Below are 18,933 nucleotides of genomic sequence, written 5' to 3'. Positions count from 1 at the left end.
GCTAGACATATAAAGAGGACCATAGTTCGATCCCCATAATAAATACAATCGGGAAAACTGAATCCACTTGATATTAGAACTGACCTAAAAAAAATTTTTTTTTTTTTTCGAACGGATGAATTGCTAAGTAACTATGTAACCATATTTCTGCAAACAAAATCTTCGAACAAATATCACATTTTCTTCTCATTCATTCTCCAAATAGAAGAACCTTCTAATTTGTGATCACAAATCAATCAGAGAAGCATGGAGTTGTGGAACAAAGCTCGAAGCTTTGCAGAAGAAGCATCGAAACGATCACAAGACCTTTCCTTGAATGCTCACAAGTTCACCGAAATCATAGCAGAAACCACCAAGGGGATCGCGGCACAAGCACAAGCTTCCATGCACTTGGCCGAATCTTCATTCAATAAGGATGTCGATGTTGATCTTCAGAGTTTCGGTATCACCGATGAATTGAGGGAATTCATCAGAGGAATCACCGTCACTACTTTCCGAGATTTCCCTCTTCAAGGTTTTATTTATTTTTTGTTGGTTTTATTGTGGAGGATTAGATTAGGGTTAAATGCAAGTGTTCTGAATTATACATTGTTTAACCTGGGTGAAATACTTCAACCAATGCAAATATATTCTTACATTCATAAAGACATAAGACCCTCACATATATTCTTACCTTGATTTTGAATGCAGTGTGTTTGGTTCTGTGGTGAAAAAAAATTGATTTTGAGTGAACTAATTCTGTAAAATTGATTCTGGTTAAAAGTGAATTGAATGTAAAATGATTTATTGTTGGATAACTATGCCAAATTGAGTCATGTAAAATCAAGTTTAAACTCAAAAGCTTCCAATTCTAGTTTCAAGTACTAGAGGCAGAATCAAACAACCAGAAAACATTGCTCTTTGTAATTGACAAAACCAATCCATTGCATTTTCTACTCTTTTTTTTTCATTCCATAATTTCCATAATCCTACTTTCCACTTACTCAATCAAGAGAACACTTGTACTTCGTTATCAATGCTACAAGGATTGGAATAGTGATGAGGAGTTTGGATTATTTGTATGAGATCATAGGTTCAAACCTCATTGACACCGCTGCATACAAAAAATAAGTAATTAAGTTTGAAGTTTGTATAATTAGTTGGTACTTCCTTTTATTATAATTATTAACCTGAAAAGCTTATCTCAATTTTAGTTTCCATTTGCAGATGATACAGAACTCTCTGATGTTCCTGCAGTTTCAAATATTAGGCAGGATCTAACCGAGTGGCAGGAAAAACATGCCAATCTTGTTCTTTCTACTGTCAAGGTAGAATCTATGTTTAGTTTCTCTTGAAGACTACAAATGACACACACACTGTTAGGATGTAGAATAGTGGTTAGTTAGATTAGTTAAAGTAGTTAACGGTTGTTATAGAAATTAGTTTGTTTGTTAGTATTTGAGGTGGTTATAAAGCTACTTGTATAAATAGAAGAATACAATGTAGAGATGAATCGTTCAATATTGTAAATCATTTGTGAACAGAGTAGCAACTCTATTGTGAAGGGGAAACCCTTGAGGAGAGCTTGCTCTTATGTTATTTCCTGTTTTCTAACAAAGGCCGTTCTTTCTTTGGAATCCAATTCTTGGGCTCCTAACAATTGGTCTGACTTACTGGATCTTCGAGAAGTGTTAGTGTTCTTGGAGATGGAGGCATCTCAAAGGGTAAATTTGCCAACTTTTAAAGGGATAGACCCCATTGGGTGGCCTGCAAGGTCGGAAAAGATTTTTAAGGAGCAAGAAATTGACGGGTTCAATCAGTTGCAATGGGCTTTCATGAGCGTTGGTTCAGTTCTTGGTGTCAAGAGGACCTGTATTCAAACCGGGTGTCATTCTCTTCAAATCTGATCTTGAGATTTAGAACAAACAATGGTAACTGTGTTTTTGAAGGCTTTTCATCCTTGAAGCAAGAAGTGTAAAGGGAGATGAAAAACCTCCTAGAAAAAGTGAGACAATTGGTGGAGACACTAGAGAAGAAGGAAGAAATGGCTAGGGATCAGATTCTTGGTGATTTAAAGAAGAGTGGCGAAAAGATTGCTAACAATAGATCGTTTTCAGAGTCTTTGTCAGCAGTTAAGTCAAAAAGAGAAGAATCTTGCTCTTGGGCTAGAAAGATGATTAGTGGGGCCAGTCCATTGGGGTCGGTGTCACCAAGGTGAGAAACAAAGTTAACATCAGATTGGTCATTGGTCAGTGGAAACAATGCTGGAAAATCAAGAAACAGAAAAAGAATGTAGAAAAGTGCAAAAAAAAGATCAACAGAAGGTAGAAGTGAAAGGTGAAGGTGGAAATGCTAAAAGAACTCAACAATTCACCGACGCGACTCTCAGTAAGTTCATAATGAAGACTAAAACCACAACAATCCAAACTGTTTCTTGATGCCGATGTAAAGGTCAAGAAGGAAAAGGTTTTATAAACTGTGATAAAAAATGGGTGGAATACACCGCAATGTCCAAAATAGTTTGGATTTTGATGCTCTGATCAGCCTCCAATCTCCGGCAAAACCATCAGAACCAGATCAAGAGTCACTCGTGATAGCTGTGGAAATTCAAGTTAAAAGTTGTTCCACAATTCCAAACCTTTTGGGCCAGGCCCAAACAGTTAGTATGAGGGTTTTGGATCCAGTTTCAGCTCAAATGCATTTCAACAGTGGGATTAATGACCTTACAAAACAGACCTCTGCATCTCACTGGAAGAGAATGGTTGTGAATACTCTGGAGAAGTCAAGACAGATTTGGTTGCTATGGCAGGAAAGTGAAAAACAGTGTAAAATGAAAGTGGGCTGAAGCCCAAGTAGGTTCCACAAGCTCCCAGCTGTGGGATCCAGGAGGGCCAGATTTTTGTTTTTCTTCAACACATTGGATATGGGTTATTAACTAGTGGTTTTATCATGAAGTTGCACCTAAGGTATTTGGGGAAGAATGATCTTGGTGGAGAACAACAGTAGGTTGACGGTTATATGCAGAACAGTGGAATACATAGCGAGCTGAAGAGGAAATTGGTTCATCAAGCTCCAAACAATGGGATCCAGGAGGGAAAACTTTTGTTTTCTACAACAAATGAAACAAGAAGAATATTGTAGTTGTCAACCTTGAGGACAAGGTTGTTTTAAGGAGGGGTGTATTGTTAGGATGTAGAATAGTGGTTAGTTAGAGTAGTTAAAGTGGTTAAGGGTTGTTATAGAAGTTAGTTTGTTTGTTAGTAGTTGAGGTGGTTATAAGGCTACTTGTATAAATAGAAGAATACAATGTAGAGTTGAATCATTCAATACTGTAAATCATTTGCGAATATAGTAGCAACTCTATTGTGAAGGGGAAACCCTTGAGAAGAGCTTGCTCTCATGTTATTTCCTATTTTATATAAAGACGGTTTTTTCTATGGAATCCAATTTTCGGGTTCCTAACACGCACACATAAGTAGATCAAAACACAAAGTGTCTTGAGGGTTGGGTTCCCAACACACACACACAAGTAGATCAAAACACAGTGTCTTGAGGGTTGAGGATTAAATTTTTAGCTTATTAATCATTATCTATGTGAATCAGAATAATATAGGTGGTTCCCTAAAATTGGGAGACTGTTGTCAAAGATTTGCATAGTCATTAGAACTTTTATCATTGCAAATGGGCAGCATGTTTGTGTTACACATATATAGACAATAGAAAATCTCTGTAATTGTATGGGTGTGAGCTGCAGATAGTGGAATGTTTGTGTTACAGCATGTTTGTCGATCTTTCCAATAGAGAGATATTTTGTGTGTGTGGGAAGTTAGATAGAGCATGGTTAGATCCAACAAGTAACAACCCATAATTGCTTCTGTGACATTTTCATGGTAATACTAAGATCCATTCATGTTAATTGCTGATATTTTACTATGGTAGAAATATGAGTGTGCAGTATTTTTTTAATCCAAGTTTGTTGTTTGTGCAAATCAAAGGGTCCAAAGCACTGATTATATGTTCAGTTAATCTAGCATGAAGAAAGTAATATTTGACACCTTGGTGTATAGTTTATTTTCTTTTTAAAATGGCATTTTTGGAAACTAACGCCTTCTCACCATTCAGTTCATTCTTTGTAGGAGATTTCGACATTGAGGTATGAGCTGTGTCCACGTGTTATGAAAGAGAGAAAGTTTTGGAGAATATATTTTATACTTGTGAATAATCATATTGCACCGTAAGTAGTTTATATTGTTGCTCGAGTATTTTGATTTTTGTATTAAATTTTGTTATTTGCCTTTTGTCTCTCCCAGACCAATTTAATACAGGACTATTTGGTCTTTGAAGTCTAAGAAAACTATACAGTCTTGTAATATGCGAAGCTTTTCTTGTTACTTCTTGAATGAAACATAAATGCATATATGTAATTTACCCTTTTTAATGGCAAAGATCACAATGCATGCATATTACTATGATACTTCCAGTTTAGCGTATAGGAAAATTTATATTGTCATTCTATTTATTTAGCTTTAAAAATACCCACAGCCAGTGTTATCAAATAGCGGCGCCATGGCGGATATAAATGGCGGGTTTTGGGCTCACCGCAATGGTAAATATTGGCCGACATTGCCGGTTTTCTGCCATAATCCGCTATAACGCGCTGCAAAGCAGCCAGTATGGAGGGATTTTGGCTCTCCGCCATGGACCGTCATCCGCCATCATCGACAACACTGCCCACAATACAATAAGTGACTCTAGGAACTTCCATGTAGTAAAATGAACATGTAAAATTTTGAAAAATATACTTTAGACTGTGGAAAGTGACTCATATGGGCAGCTTAATGCTATTATCCATATATGCAGGTTGAGTTGTTTAAGAGATGACAATTTTTACTAATTTATTCGAAATTTTAGTAGACTGTTTTTCATTCTTCTGTGATATAGTTTTATTGTTTTGTTTCATTCTTGTGCTATAGTTATACTGTTCTGTGACTTATAGTAGACTGTTTTTTCCTATGGTTACTTGCAGCTATGAGAATCGGTATATGGAAGATGCTAAACTAAAATCATCCGAGCGAGTTAAAGATCAAATAGAAATGAAACCATTAGAAGTTGAATTAACCTCTAATCAAGAAGTCAAGGAAATAAAAAAAGAGACCAAAACATCAAATTCATCACGCCAGCAAGACTTGGATGCATTTCTTCTAGGAGATACAGAAGATAGTGATGATGACCCAGGTATACCTTATTTATTTTGTCTTTTTAAATCTATTTGTTTATGAAAGATATACCAATGTATTTCAAGTACTCTTTTTGGTCTTGTTTACTACCACCTCGGTCCTAAATTAAAAGTCGTTTTGTAAAAAATAAAAATTGTCTCAACAATAGTTTGTGCATTAGGCTACTTTATCAGTGCCTGTTATTCCTTTTGGATGACCTTCAAACAGACATTCACATTGAATGGAAGCAAGAATATTGCTTCTCGACAAACATTGGTTTGGAAAGTGAGTCCAGATGGTTCAATGTTTCTAAGCACGCACAGTTATTTCAATTATTTTGCTTGTCAAATCTTAAAGCTAACCCACAAGACTATCATTTTCATGTTTGCCTGTTTTATTTTAGTCTCTGAGACTGCCATGTTTTTTTAGAGTTGGGAATTTTACCAGTTTATCTAATGGCAATTGGTATGCTTTGGGGATATAATTTGGAATTTCGGAGTATAGAATATCATGTGCCCTAGGTGATTCATTTCTTCATGGATGAATTCAAGCTTTGATGAGTTTATATATGGTCTTTCCAGATTACGATGATGGTGGATTTGATGATGACTTAGACAAACTGGAAGAAAGTTCGGTAAGAATGATATGATGCATACCATATTCGGTCTTATTCTCTCTTTCTGTACATATATTTCTCCTTTTAGTTATATTCTTTTTATTACTTTTTTTTTTCCTGAATGTTGGGCACGGAAAAATGTTCAGCGGTTAAAATTAACACAAGAATAAAATAAGTGTAGCAAAGATGAGAAAGCACCTACTTCCTCGATTTCATATTATAAACAAATTTTACTTTTTAGATTCATTACATAATTGATGTATTTGGTCTATATATAGACCAGATTCATTAATTATTCAATAAATCTAAAAGTCAAAATTTGCTTTTAATAAAGAATGGAGGGAGTATAGTAGAAAATGTCGTAGAAAATAGATTTGTTTTGAGAATGTAAAGAGAAGACACGTAGATTCAGTTATAAGAAGAGTATTACATCATGGAAAAACCTAGAAAAACTATTGTTGGGAAAGCATCAAATAAACAAATATCTGCTCATGCGAAACAAAAGAAGAAAAAGAAGCAAAAAAAATTCACAAATTTAGTATTCAATTTTTAATTTTTACAGGGACAAACTTACAAACTCATACGATTGGAATTTTTTAAGGAGAAAATTACAAATCCTTCAAACTACAATTTTGAAATGGACAATTTGAAAACCCTCTCTAAATCCTCATATCCTATGACACAACTACCCAAACTTTTCTTCATTATCCCAGACAATGCATATCTAGGCTTTTCTTCTTTATCGAAGACAATGCATTATGCATTTCTAGACTTGAAAAGGAATCACAATTTGAAATACTTTGATAAGGAATCACAATTTGTAAACTTCTTTCTACAGTATCTGATTGTTGTAATATACTAATATAATTGATTGCTTTCTGTTTGGCTGGATAACAAAGTATTAGAAAGATTTATCCTTTCCATTTGAAATAGCAATTGCATGTTTCTGCATAGTAGCCATAACCCAAGGGTGTCCTGTAACTTGTAAGAAATAGTACCATGTCAAACATTTTTTATCTTTGTAGTAAATAGAAATTTTCATTAATTGAAAAAGAGATTGGAAACAACAACAAAAAAAAGTCATCTTTCCCATGAGTGGTGGTGGGGAAGCACCATGATTTCTCACTTTAAACAGAGTTAACATACTAGGCGGGTATGTGTTGCATATATAAAAACTTGAGGGAGGTGGTTTTATGTTTAAAAAACTAAAGGCTGTGTAGTTTTCCCTTTATTTAATCATATACCCAATTGGCAACAATTTTGTATATAGTATTAATTTGCAGACTTGGCAACAATTTTGTATATAGTATTAAATTGCAGACTTGCTTGAATATACAGGAAGATGAGAAAGAAAAGGCATAGATGTTTGGTTGAAATTATTGGGTCACATTATTGAAAGTGGTTGCAACATGCCTCAGAATATTCATGATGAAACAAGCCTTCTTAATTTCTTATTGTGTTTGTGTCACACAAACGGTGCCTGACCTGTTCCATGATGATGATCACTTAATTTATTGTTTCAACTTTCAACCCTTCCTTGCCCCTTTATTTCACATGTTACTAGTTTCTCCATGCTCAGAAATCAAGATTAAGTAGTGAATAATTTTGTTATGCTCCAGAATACATTTTTCTTTTATATGTATATAAAATATATATAAAATTTGTTTTATTCTTTTGAACAAAAAATGACTATGCTATGTGCAAATTGCTAACTGCTACCTGGTCTTAGTGCGATCCAACATTCTCCACATTCTGATTAACCGTAAAGATAATATTTTGAATGAAATTAAAATGTCTCCCACTTTCTCCCAATTACCATACTATATCTTTATTCAATTCTTAATCATGTGTTTCAAGTTATTATAATCAAAGTGTTGTTCGCTTCTATTTGGCGCATGAAACATTCATTATAGCCTTTTCGTGTCACGTTTTCTGATTGTTTACATTTATTATCATGTATTTATTTCATCCATATGGCATATAGTTGGCCTTCATGGAGGGTTTTTAATTGGAAAGTTGAAAATATACCTGCACTTTTCCCCTCTCTTGGGTCCCACTTTAATCATTAGTGCTAAGATTATTATTTAATATAATAAATAAGCCTTTTTGTTGACATCATTATTAATTAACATATGTGAGGCTTGGTTTGTTTATTTTGGAGGCATTAACTCTTATAATTAATCTTTACTTTATTTTGCTGATGTCATAAACCAACTGAAATTGGCACTATGTCATGGTTCCTTGTTTTCGTCTTATGATAATTTACATTTTTTTGTCTACTGGCAGATCAGCCAGGCTTATAGCACTATATATGTTAATGTTATATTGAAAGTTTTTAATAAAATAAAATTTTAATATAAAATTTATATTATTAATTTTAATGTTTATCTTTTAAAGTAGGTTGAATAGTTTTTTTTTTTTTAAGTTTTAACATAAAATAAATTTGAATTTGAAATTTTTGAATTTGTTAACCTATTTAAACAAAATTAAATTTGGTTCGTCTAACTTATTTTCACCTTTGTTTTCTAATAGAGTTATTAGTTTGACCAAAAATTAATAAATCTAATAAATATTTGTTAAAATTCAAATTGACTTATATTTGTAAGGTTTAATACAGTTTTAAATTCTATTTTATTTTATTTATAAAATTATTTTTTTTTAAAGTTTAAATAGTTTTCATCCCCTCTTAAATTTTTGCTCAATTAATGTGTTTATTTTTAAATGAATTATTATATAAAACCTTTTTAAGATTTTAAATATAAAAAATATAACTTACATATTAATAAAAAATAAACATCTAATTAATTTTAATGTAAAAATAAATATAAATAATATTTAAAACTTTAAAAATAAATTATATTCAATGCAGAAATTTGAAAATTGAGATCTAAATTGTTTGGTTTTAAAATAAAAGAATTAATTCTATGAATGATATAAAAAACAAATTATAACTGTAATTAAATTTATTTTTAATTAATTTTATTTTTTTTATCAATTGAGTTCAATTAAGAGAAAAAAAAAATACACCGGCAAACAATCACGACTGTGTTAAGTTTTAAATCACACTGTTATTTTTAAAAAAATTACTAGTGACATGGCTTATTGATGAAACTCAATTAAATGACACAATAAAATTATTTTACACTATCTTTAACCTCTTCAATTATTGAGATGATAATTTATAATATTCCTATAACACTAAACACTAACTTTTTTTTGCTTTATTCTTTTTCAAAAACTCATGAGTCATACATGGATGTAAACCCTCCAGCTGGGTTATTTACAGAAGCTGGAATCTTGTGACAAGTTAAGCACAAATTTTCACTACAGCCAAATAACTTATGCTGCCATCTTTTTTAGGTAACTTTATCTCACTTCTACTTTTTTTCCCTTCAAAGTAGAAACGGGAATCACGTTTGGTTGTCTAAGGATAAGCTGAAATAGTTTGTTCCAAGGGTCAATTTTTCATTAACCCAAATATATACTCTATGCATATGATTGCTATATGCTACTTTATCCTTCCCAAAATTCCATACCTATATCTTTTTTCCAATTTAATTTCTTTTAAAAAAAGTCACGTTCCAATAATAATAATTAGTACATTCATGACATTCTTGATTTGTTATCTACTATAGGTGCTACTTGTCTATCTTATTAAATTACATGTTCCATCTAAGGTTAAAATCAGAATGTGACACTAGGAATTAATAAAAGCAAATTTAAAGTAACGTGACTAAATAGAAAATCAGAAATATTGGCGTTCAACGCTTTTGTTTATTCTTTTAAGCAAGGTGTGTATTATTATTATTATTATTAATGTAACTTGAAAAAAATATTTGTAACGTGCAAAAGATAATAACCAACTAAATCCACTCTTTCTTAATTAAATTAAAGAAAGGAAAGGAATTTTATGCATGAGATTGGTAAGATGTGCTTTTTTTTCATTATTGTTTTAGATGTCAATAGAGGTTGATTCCGTAAGAGCATCAATTAAATTTTAGGATGTGTTTCTTTTAAATATTAAAATTACAATTTTAAAAATATTATTTCAAAGAATTTTATCATCAGAAATTTTATTCTTACTTTTGTATTTGATAAATAATTTAAATTTGGGTTAAATATACAAAATTTTCATGTAATATCTGCGAAATTCACTTTTCCTCATTGTAAATTTTTTTTCAAACACCGCTTTGAAATATAAAAATACTATGTATTTTGTCTCCTAAGTGTAAAGTTTACTCGTTAATATTTTTTTGTTTGATTTTTCTCGGTTTGCTGTTTAAATTGCACGCTCAGAGGGTGATTCAAACAAAAAAATATTACAGGGAAAACTAAAAAATATATATTATCAGAGGATAAAGCGAATTTCGCTTATATTACATGGGTGAAAAGTATTAACCCTTTAAATTTCAAAAAATATCTATAAAATATATTCAGAAATAAAGAGATGTGATAAGTTAATTGGTGGTTACTTATTTTAATAAGGATGAAAGATTCTCATCCTATTTAATGGGAATGAAAAATAAAAAGGTTTAAAAAATTATTTTCAGAAATATGACTATAAAAATATAATATTCTCATGTTTGATTTTAGTTTTAAGAAATTATTTTAAATAATTTTTTATTTTCAAAAATATTATTTACATATGTTTTTTTCATTTTATTCCAAGGATTAAATGGTGGAAATATAACATTTTTATAGAAATAAATTCAACTAACTATAACTTTTCACAATTACTTGCGTCATTTATAAACATCACATTTTTTGAAATTCAATATAACGTGTGAAATATATTTCATATAAACGTTGTTAAATAATTCCTTTAATATATCTATAAATAGATTTATGACAAACTAATAGATGACCCGTATAGAAAACCTTAACTTATATAAGTCCTATTTAATTTCTTAAAAAAAAAGAATAATAATGCATGCAAATATGTTAAAATGAATGAAAACTAATATACTTAAATTAGGTCCGTAGAGAAGCTACCAAATTAGATTTTGAAATAATCATTGAAAGGTTGGATTACGATTCTAATAGATGATTGAATTTGCTGCGATGAGATACGAAAAAAGTGGCAAGTAAAAAAACATATCTGAAAGTTGAAACGTGAAGACACAAAAATAAGAAAATGTGGATGTCCTTTTAAGTTGTGCGGGTACCACAATGTGAATAATACTTGAACATTTAGTATGATTTGGGGTCTACATTATCATGGATTAAATCACAAGTTAGTTGATTATCCAATCGTATGTCCTTTGAATTCTGAAAAGAAGAAACCTATTTTTGAGATAACATTGAACATGGTTCAACCTAAAAACATAGTTACAACTTTGAAAAGAACATACCTGAAAGTGTCTAAAATATTTAGCAAGTATACAATGTTCGCCACCAAAACAACAAGGTGATAATGAGTCCAAGATATGAAATGCAACAGTTGCTGACACTCTTGGATGAACATCATTATGTATCTAGGTAGAGTGTGTGTGAGGATGGAAAAAAAATTCGAGATATATTATAGACTTCCATCATGTTTCTTAACATGTTTTCTATGGTATTGATAATTGATTCAACATATAAGACCATTAAGTACAAGCTTCATCTTCTAGAAATTGTTGATGTTATATATATATATATATATATATATATATATATATATATATATATATATATATATATATATATATATATATATATATATATATATATATATATATATATATGATTTATTTAGTTGACTTTGCGCTTTTGGAAAGTGAAAAAAAAATGATGTTACATAAACTTTGAAAATGGTTTGCTATATGTTGAAAGACTTTGAAAAATAAGTCATAAGGAATTGTCACCAATCGCAATACTTCGTTGATGAATTCTATAGCAAAATTATTTCCTATATTTTATGATTTAATCTGTATGTAACATATAAACAAATGTCACAAGTAGAACTAAGTGTGCATTGACAAATAAACAAAGCAAAGATGAAGATGGGGGAAATGGTCAAGCCTAGTCAAATATTGAAACTATTTATATGAAACCACTCACAGAACCAGTAAAAATTACGGGTGGTTCTAAGAAGGCCAAATCAATACCTAGTGATAATTCTACCAAACGAGCATCGTCATATTTCGAACATGTCGACTCACTTTATCTGGATTTTTTACTTTCATAATCCAATTGTTTTTTTACAAAGGGTGCTCGCATCACCACCCTCTTGCCTTCCCCATATTTACCAAAAAATGAAACACGTTGAGGAGACGCCTACTTTTATGCACAAATACATTAACTGAATTGTAGAAGTTAAAGGTGATGGTAGTTGTGAAATTTACGTTGTTTAAACTTTGCTAGGTTAGGGAGAAGAGAATCATACACTTGTTCGTCAACATCTTAACCAAGAGTTAAAGCCCTATAAGGAAGATTACGCGAGGTTATATTGGAAAAAAGAACAATACAATAAAATTCATGATGCTCTGATTCTTTGTGTCAATGGTCTATCACCAAAGAAAAATTTGATGCATTTCGCTAAAATGAATCATCTTAAAGAAAATGCATATAAGAGAGTGTGCATCAATCTAACCATATATGGTTTCTCGAAAATTATTTTTCTACTACGAAGTGTCCCACCTTAAAATCTTATCAGACGAATTATTTGTATTGGATGACTTTCAAAATCTCAATATTTTGCATAAGTTTATTTTAAACCAATATGTCCTCTATCAAAAATATCTCTTGAGTGGGAATCTCATGCCAAAAAAAGAAGCATAAACTTGGTCGAACACTTTTTTGGATAAGATAGTTTGTCAAGTGTAACAATATTGAAAGAGAGACAAATTAGAAGAAAAAATTCTAAGGCAGAAACATCCATATATTTAGGCGGTGACACATTTTTTTTTATGTTTTTTAGTTTTCATCTTACATTATGTGTATAAACTTTTGTATTTTCATGGATGTAATGTGACTTTGATATGTTGGCACAGTTTTTAATGAATTTTAGTTTGTATCTTATAAATTTTATAAGCTTTGGAATCATATTTTTAAATTGTTGCTGATTGTTAAACAATTGACGGGCTATATAAAAAGAAAATAGGATATGTTTGAATTAAAATCTCCGGAAAAAAACCCTCATGATAATACATTCCATATTTTTGTATCTGGTTGCAAACAAGGGTGTGTCCATATTACAATCTTTGGAATCAACCATGTTGCAAATAAGGGTGTGTCCATAGTACAATCTCCAAACACACATAAGGTCTTATATTCTATATATTTGCATCAATATGCAAATAAAGGCGTGTTCATATTTCAATCTACGAAATCATACATGTTGCAAATAACGTTGTGTCTGAATTAAAATCTTCAGATATACTTGAGGCAGTAAATTTTATATTTGTGCATCATGTTACAAATAAGGGGATGTTCAGATTATAATCTACATAATAAATCATGTTATAAGTAAGAGTCTGTCTAGATTAGAATCTCCAGAATACCCTATGAAAAAAGAAAGTAAGAAAGTAAAAAAGTATAGGTGTGTGTGTGTGAGTGTGTTACCCCTCCAAGAGCATGAGTAATCAAAGATCTTAGTAGGTATATTGTGATGTATGGTTGTTAGGGCTTTCCTACACCAGGAAGAAGCCTTGTATTGTGGTGATTTAGAGGACTCGCTCATGTGAGGTGAGAGGCATTATACGTGAGTGGTGTGCTTAGGTATAAGCGTATGCAAGATGTTATATGTATGACTAAAGATATCTCCCCTTATCCCCCCTAGGGGAGAGGTATTTTTGGGCGTAGGGTTTAGGAAACCCTTAGCGGTGGCAACCACTCATTCATGATTAAGGGAGGTAATTGACCATCTATTCTTCAGGGAATCATGGAGAACTCCCTCTTTGCTGACTAATGGGCAAAATAATACTGTATGCATCATCAATCCCTCGAGAGAGCCCCCCGCCAACTCTGTTTGGATGTCATCTAAGAGACATCACCCTTAGCGAGGACTTTGAAACAACCCATGTTTAGGACTCCCACAAATGTAATAATACATAGTCTCTCAAGCACGAGGACTTAGTAAAAGGGCGAAATGTTTTGAGACCTCCGATTTTTTGAGGTCTTGGGTTGTGGATCAGCCAACTCTGCATATATTTAAGCATAAATTATGATCAATGGATTTCATGCATATATTTCAACACTTGAATAGGGATGGCAACGGGTCGGGTCGGGTGCGGGTTTCATACTACCCAAACCCGCACCCGAAATCGACACCCGAATCCGAACCCAAACCCAAATACTGTTCGGGTGGCAAAACAAAACTCACGCCCACACCCGCTGGGTTTTGGATTTTTTCACCCAAACCCGAACCCGTAACAAAATACATTTTTCCTACAACTTCTTTCGCTTCGACTATGCCACTGAGACCATCCTGCATACTCGAAGTGGTACATTGAGATTTATGTGTTCCATTCGAAGAACATACCATTGGTGGAAACATATATTTTGTTTCGTTTGTCGATGAATTTACTCGAAAGTTGTGGATCTATGTGATCAAGAGAAAGGACGAAGTATTTGAAATATTTAAGAGATTCAAAATACTTGTCAAAAACCATAGTAAGAAGAAGATCAAAGTTCTTCGAACAAATGAAGGTAGCGAATACACATCCAAAATGTTTGAAGAATTATGTGCAGAACATGGTGTTGATCATGAGGTAACTTCTCCTTACACCTCAACGTAATGTAATTGCATAAAGAAGGAACAAAACCATATTGGATATGGCGAGATGGATGACGAAGGAGAAAAAACTGCAAAAATCCTTATGGGGTGAAGCTATTTCGACTGCAGTTTATATCCTAAACAGGTGTCATACCAAGATATTGAAGAACAAAGTTCCCCGAGAAGCATGGATCACAAACGACCATCAGTAAGACATTTGAAGGTGTCTGGCTATATGTGTTACAAGCATGTTCTTGATGCAAGAAGAAGGAAGCTTGATTACAAGAGTGAACCCATGATTCTGGTAGAATATCACAAGACTGGTGCATACGAGCTATTTAATCCAATTAATGAGAAGATTGTGTTAAGTCGAGATATTGTGATTGATGAAAATGCTGCCTGGGATTGGAAATCTGGTGATGCAATCAACAAACCATTGATGAGTTATGGTTTCAACGAAGAAACTGACGAAGTCAAAATTGAAGTCGAAGCAGTTACAAACATTCCCGGCAATGTCGAAGTCGGAGAGGGTGTGGCTAGCACAAGCCAAAGACCTCAAAGAACTCGAATTCTTCCAACAAGACTTGGAGACTATGAAGTGGATGGGGATGATGAAGTCAAACCAAATGGAGAATTAGTTCATTTTGCTTTACTTGCAGGTGCTGAACTAATTTACTATAGTGAGGCTTTAAAGATTAAATGATGGAAGTCTGCTATGGTCGAAGAGTTACAGGCAATCAAAATAAACAACACATGGGAATTAGTTGAATTGCTAGTACATACAAAAGATATCAAAGTAAAGTGGGTGTTCAAGTTGAAACACAATGTTGATGGGTCGATAGCGAGGCATAAAGAAAGATTACTAGCTCTAGGTTTTCTTCAAAGAACAGGACTTGATTACTCTGAAGTATCAGCTCCAATAGAAAGATTGGAGACTATTTTACTAGTGGTAGCCTTGGCATGCAACCAAGGTTGGTCGATATTTAATTTAGATGTGAAATCAGCATTTCTAAACGGTCCTTTAGACGAAGAGGTATATATCACACAACCTCTAGGGTTTGTGATTCAGAAGGAAGCGTGTAAAAGTATATAAGCTACACAAAGCGCTCTATGGTCTCAAGCAGGAACCTAGGGTATGGAACAAGAAGATCGACTCATACTTAGTCCAATTGGGATTCGTAAAATGCAAACCTGAGTATGGTGTTTATGTTCAGGCTGTGGCACAAGATATAACAATCATCTTCTTATATGTCGATGACTCGTTGATAATTGGAAATAGCTTGGAGAATTTGTCGAAGTTCAAAGAGATGATGATGAGAGAATTTAAAATGTCGGATATGAGAAAATTGTCTTATTTCTTAGGCATGGAATTTCAAATTTCGAATTAAGGTATGGTGCTACATCAAAGGAAGTATGTCAAAGAGATACTCAAGAGATTCAGGATGGATGATTCGACTCCAATATCTTCACCAGTCGAACCAACTTTGAAGTTGGAGAAGCATGGAAAAGAAGACAGAATCGGTGTAACTTTGTTATAACAAATAGTTGGGTCTCTGAGGTATATGTGCAACAATTGACCTGATATAGATTTTGTAGTCGGATTAGTGAGCAGATACATAAGTTAACCAAGGGTGTCACACATGAAGGTTGCAAGACGAATCCTAAGATACTTAAAAGGATTAATATGGAATCCTATTTCGAGGAGACTCTGAGAGTAAAGAAACTACTATTACTTGTTACTCAGATGCTGATTGGTGTGGAGATAAGGAAGATCGAAGAAGCACAACTAGATATTTCTTTCAAGTATTTGGTGTCCCAATTTCATGGTGTTCGGAGAAACAACCTATGGTGGCATTATCATCGTGTGAAGCTGAATATATAATAGGATCCTATGTTGCATGTCAAACAATTTGAATCAGATCACTACTTGAAGAAATGTAGGTCAAAGTGAAGAAACCTCTTGTGTTGCAAATCGACAACAAGTCAACTATAAATCTGGCCAAGAATCCAGTTATACATTGAAGAAGTAAGCATATTGAGGCTAGATTTCACTTCTTGAGGAAAAAGGTAAATCAAGATGAACATGAAGTTAGACATTGCTCAAGCGAATCACAATTGACCGACATTTTCACCAAAGGACTAAAGATCGACAGATTTATGAATTTGAAAAAGAAATTAGGAATCAGATCGACTATGATTAGCGTAGGATCAAGAACTTGGATTATAGGGGGTATGTTGAGATATTATTGAGATTGATAAATTATTGAGATATAAGATATAATATCAAATATAATATAATCTAATAATATCAAATATAATCCAAGTTGTGTAAGCCCAAACCCAATCAGAGTTGTATATAAATAGTCATAGTCTGTATCATTATTTGTACACACCATACCAATTCAAGTGATTATAAATCTTATTTCCTTATTTTCTCTATTTCTCTCCTCTCGCTAAAATGCCTCGCGCACTAACAACCACTTTACTTGAAGCGGATTTGAGAGTTGTTTGTCCCACAATAAAACCTTCAGTTCTTAGTCCCACAAGTGAAGAAACCCCAATCAAGTCTACACATGCATGTTTTCCTCCTATCCACTCATACGTCAGAACATCTGTTGGCATAAGAGTTGATCTTCCCTCTAGTGGGTTAGTCAAGAAATTCACAGATGTCTCTTTATTCACATATATCATTACACACCTAAATATATCATATATGACATCCTTAACAAAGGCATGTCAGTATTTGTATAAACTTCCTTGTAATTAATAGTGTGTTCCTCAAATGTATTCAAACACACCTTACGACAAACCTCATCAACAAAAAATTAAAGACTCATAAACCGTTATTTAAGGATGGTATGATAATTTAGTTGAGATATATATACGTTGGATTGAAATATATGAAGATATAAAGATTACGTCATAGTTGTGAAAGTATCACAAGCGAAGGTCACTAAAAAATGGTTTAAAGAAATCTAAAAGTGAAAGTTTTTTAATATAATAATAAAAAAAGAGTTGAACTTTAGTTTCTTACTATTTTTTTATTGACAATTGCGGTTTCTTAAGTTGATTCGTTCATTTTACTCTAGAAAAATCTAACTATTTCAATCAAGTTTTTTTTTGTTGACATCATTTCAATCTAGTTTTTTAAGGGAAATAAGTAATAGTTTTATATCAAACTTCATGCATAGGTCAATGTCTCACAATTGACGTTGCCAATAAAAAAAAAATTCTCACATATAATAGATAAATCTTTTATTGTAAATAATTTGTGATATTTTATTTCAAAATTTATATAAAATGTTAAGATCATAAAAGTTAGGGGTGGTAAAACGGTTCGGTCTTTAAAAATGTCTATTTTGCCTACTCTTCAGTGTCCGCGGACTTTTCTCTCTCCGATCTATTTTTTGCAGGACGAGGCATGCATGTCTCTTTTTGCCACTCCTACATAAAACTAATATCTATAAAATGATCCTTAACAAAATAGATATGATAATGATGGGTTGGAGTTGAAGGAGGATCCACCACCACCGCATCTTATAGGACCCAGCATCAATTGTCACGAAGGATCAGGAGAGTGCATCAATCACCGTTGGTGGGTAAAGTAAACTAATAGTACCACTTAGGATTATGACACGTGGCACAATATATCATCTCACGGCTCCAATCAGTAGAGTGTTCTCTGGTCAGAAGTTAGCTACATCGTAGTGAAGAAACCGGCGATGACAGAGACTTCACAGCAGGAGGTATATCGAAAAAGATGAGAGAGAGTTATTAACAATATCGCCAATTTATCGTAATTGATAAAATAGTTGTAGCTATTTTTTGTCCTATTAGAAATTATCGCTAAATTGGCAGAATATTATTGAATTATTATTTTTGGAATCAAAATAAATAGAGGAAATGAAGTGGGAGCAATGTTACTCCCAAAAAGTTATAATCTCAAGACCCCATGCACCATGCACCATGCACCTGTTGCTTTCCCTCAGCTCGTTATCTATAGCTTATTGGTGAAAGATGAAGTTTACAGACATAGGCATTGAAGTTTGACATGTGAAGCAATCCTCATAACGTTTATATTTCTTGATAAAAAGAAAAGAAGGCATGAATATCTCTTTAGAATGACGGGCTACCTCTTCGTACATTTTGTATTAGTGTATTTCTTTGCTCATGGAGTTAAAAATATTTATTATTAAAATATATTTTATTATTGGATACTTAATTACATCTTTTATCCAAATAAATATACTTTTATATATATATATATATATATATATATATATATATATATAATTTTCATATTTTATTTTACAAAATTAATCTAATATTTTAAATTCATTTAGTTTTGACTTTTTCTATAAAAAAAAAATTTATACCAAAAATTGACGATATATCCATTTTTTGATAATGTATAATTTATATGA

General features: G+C 32.3%; 1 protein-coding gene across 2 annotated transcripts; it reads left to right on the top strand.

The window, feature by feature from the left end:
- The first annotated feature begins 122 nt into the window (after positions 1 to 122).
- Positions 123 to 8,007, top strand: LOC131634619 (uncharacterized). 2 transcript variants are annotated; one of them, XM_058905280.1, is made up of 6 exons: positions 123 to 514; positions 1,207 to 1,307; positions 4,116 to 4,213; positions 5,006 to 5,214; positions 5,777 to 5,829; positions 7,132 to 8,007. In XM_058905280.1, exons 1-6 carry the CDS (start codon positions 247 to 249, stop codon positions 7,171 to 7,173), a joined length of 771 nt encoding a protein of 256 aa, XP_058761263.1. In that variant the 5' UTR covers positions 123 to 246; the 3' UTR covers positions 7,174 to 8,007. The 2 variants fall into 2 exon arrangements, with proteins under 2 accessions (XP_058761263.1, XP_058761268.1); XM_058905285.1 differs by having other exon boundaries at positions 127 to 514; positions 7,150 to 7,997.
- The last annotated feature ends 10,926 nt before the right edge of the window (positions 8,008 to 18,933 follow it).

The sequence above is a fragment of the Vicia villosa genome, linkage group LG1, assembly GCF_029867415.1.
Source record: "Vicia villosa cultivar HV-30 ecotype Madison, WI linkage group LG1, Vvil1.0, whole genome shotgun sequence".
NCBI lineage: Eukaryota > Viridiplantae > Streptophyta > Magnoliopsida > Fabales > Fabaceae > Vicia > Vicia villosa.
The sequence above is the reverse complement of the archived record's forward strand: the minus strand, read 5'-3'. Positions and strand labels throughout refer to the sequence as shown.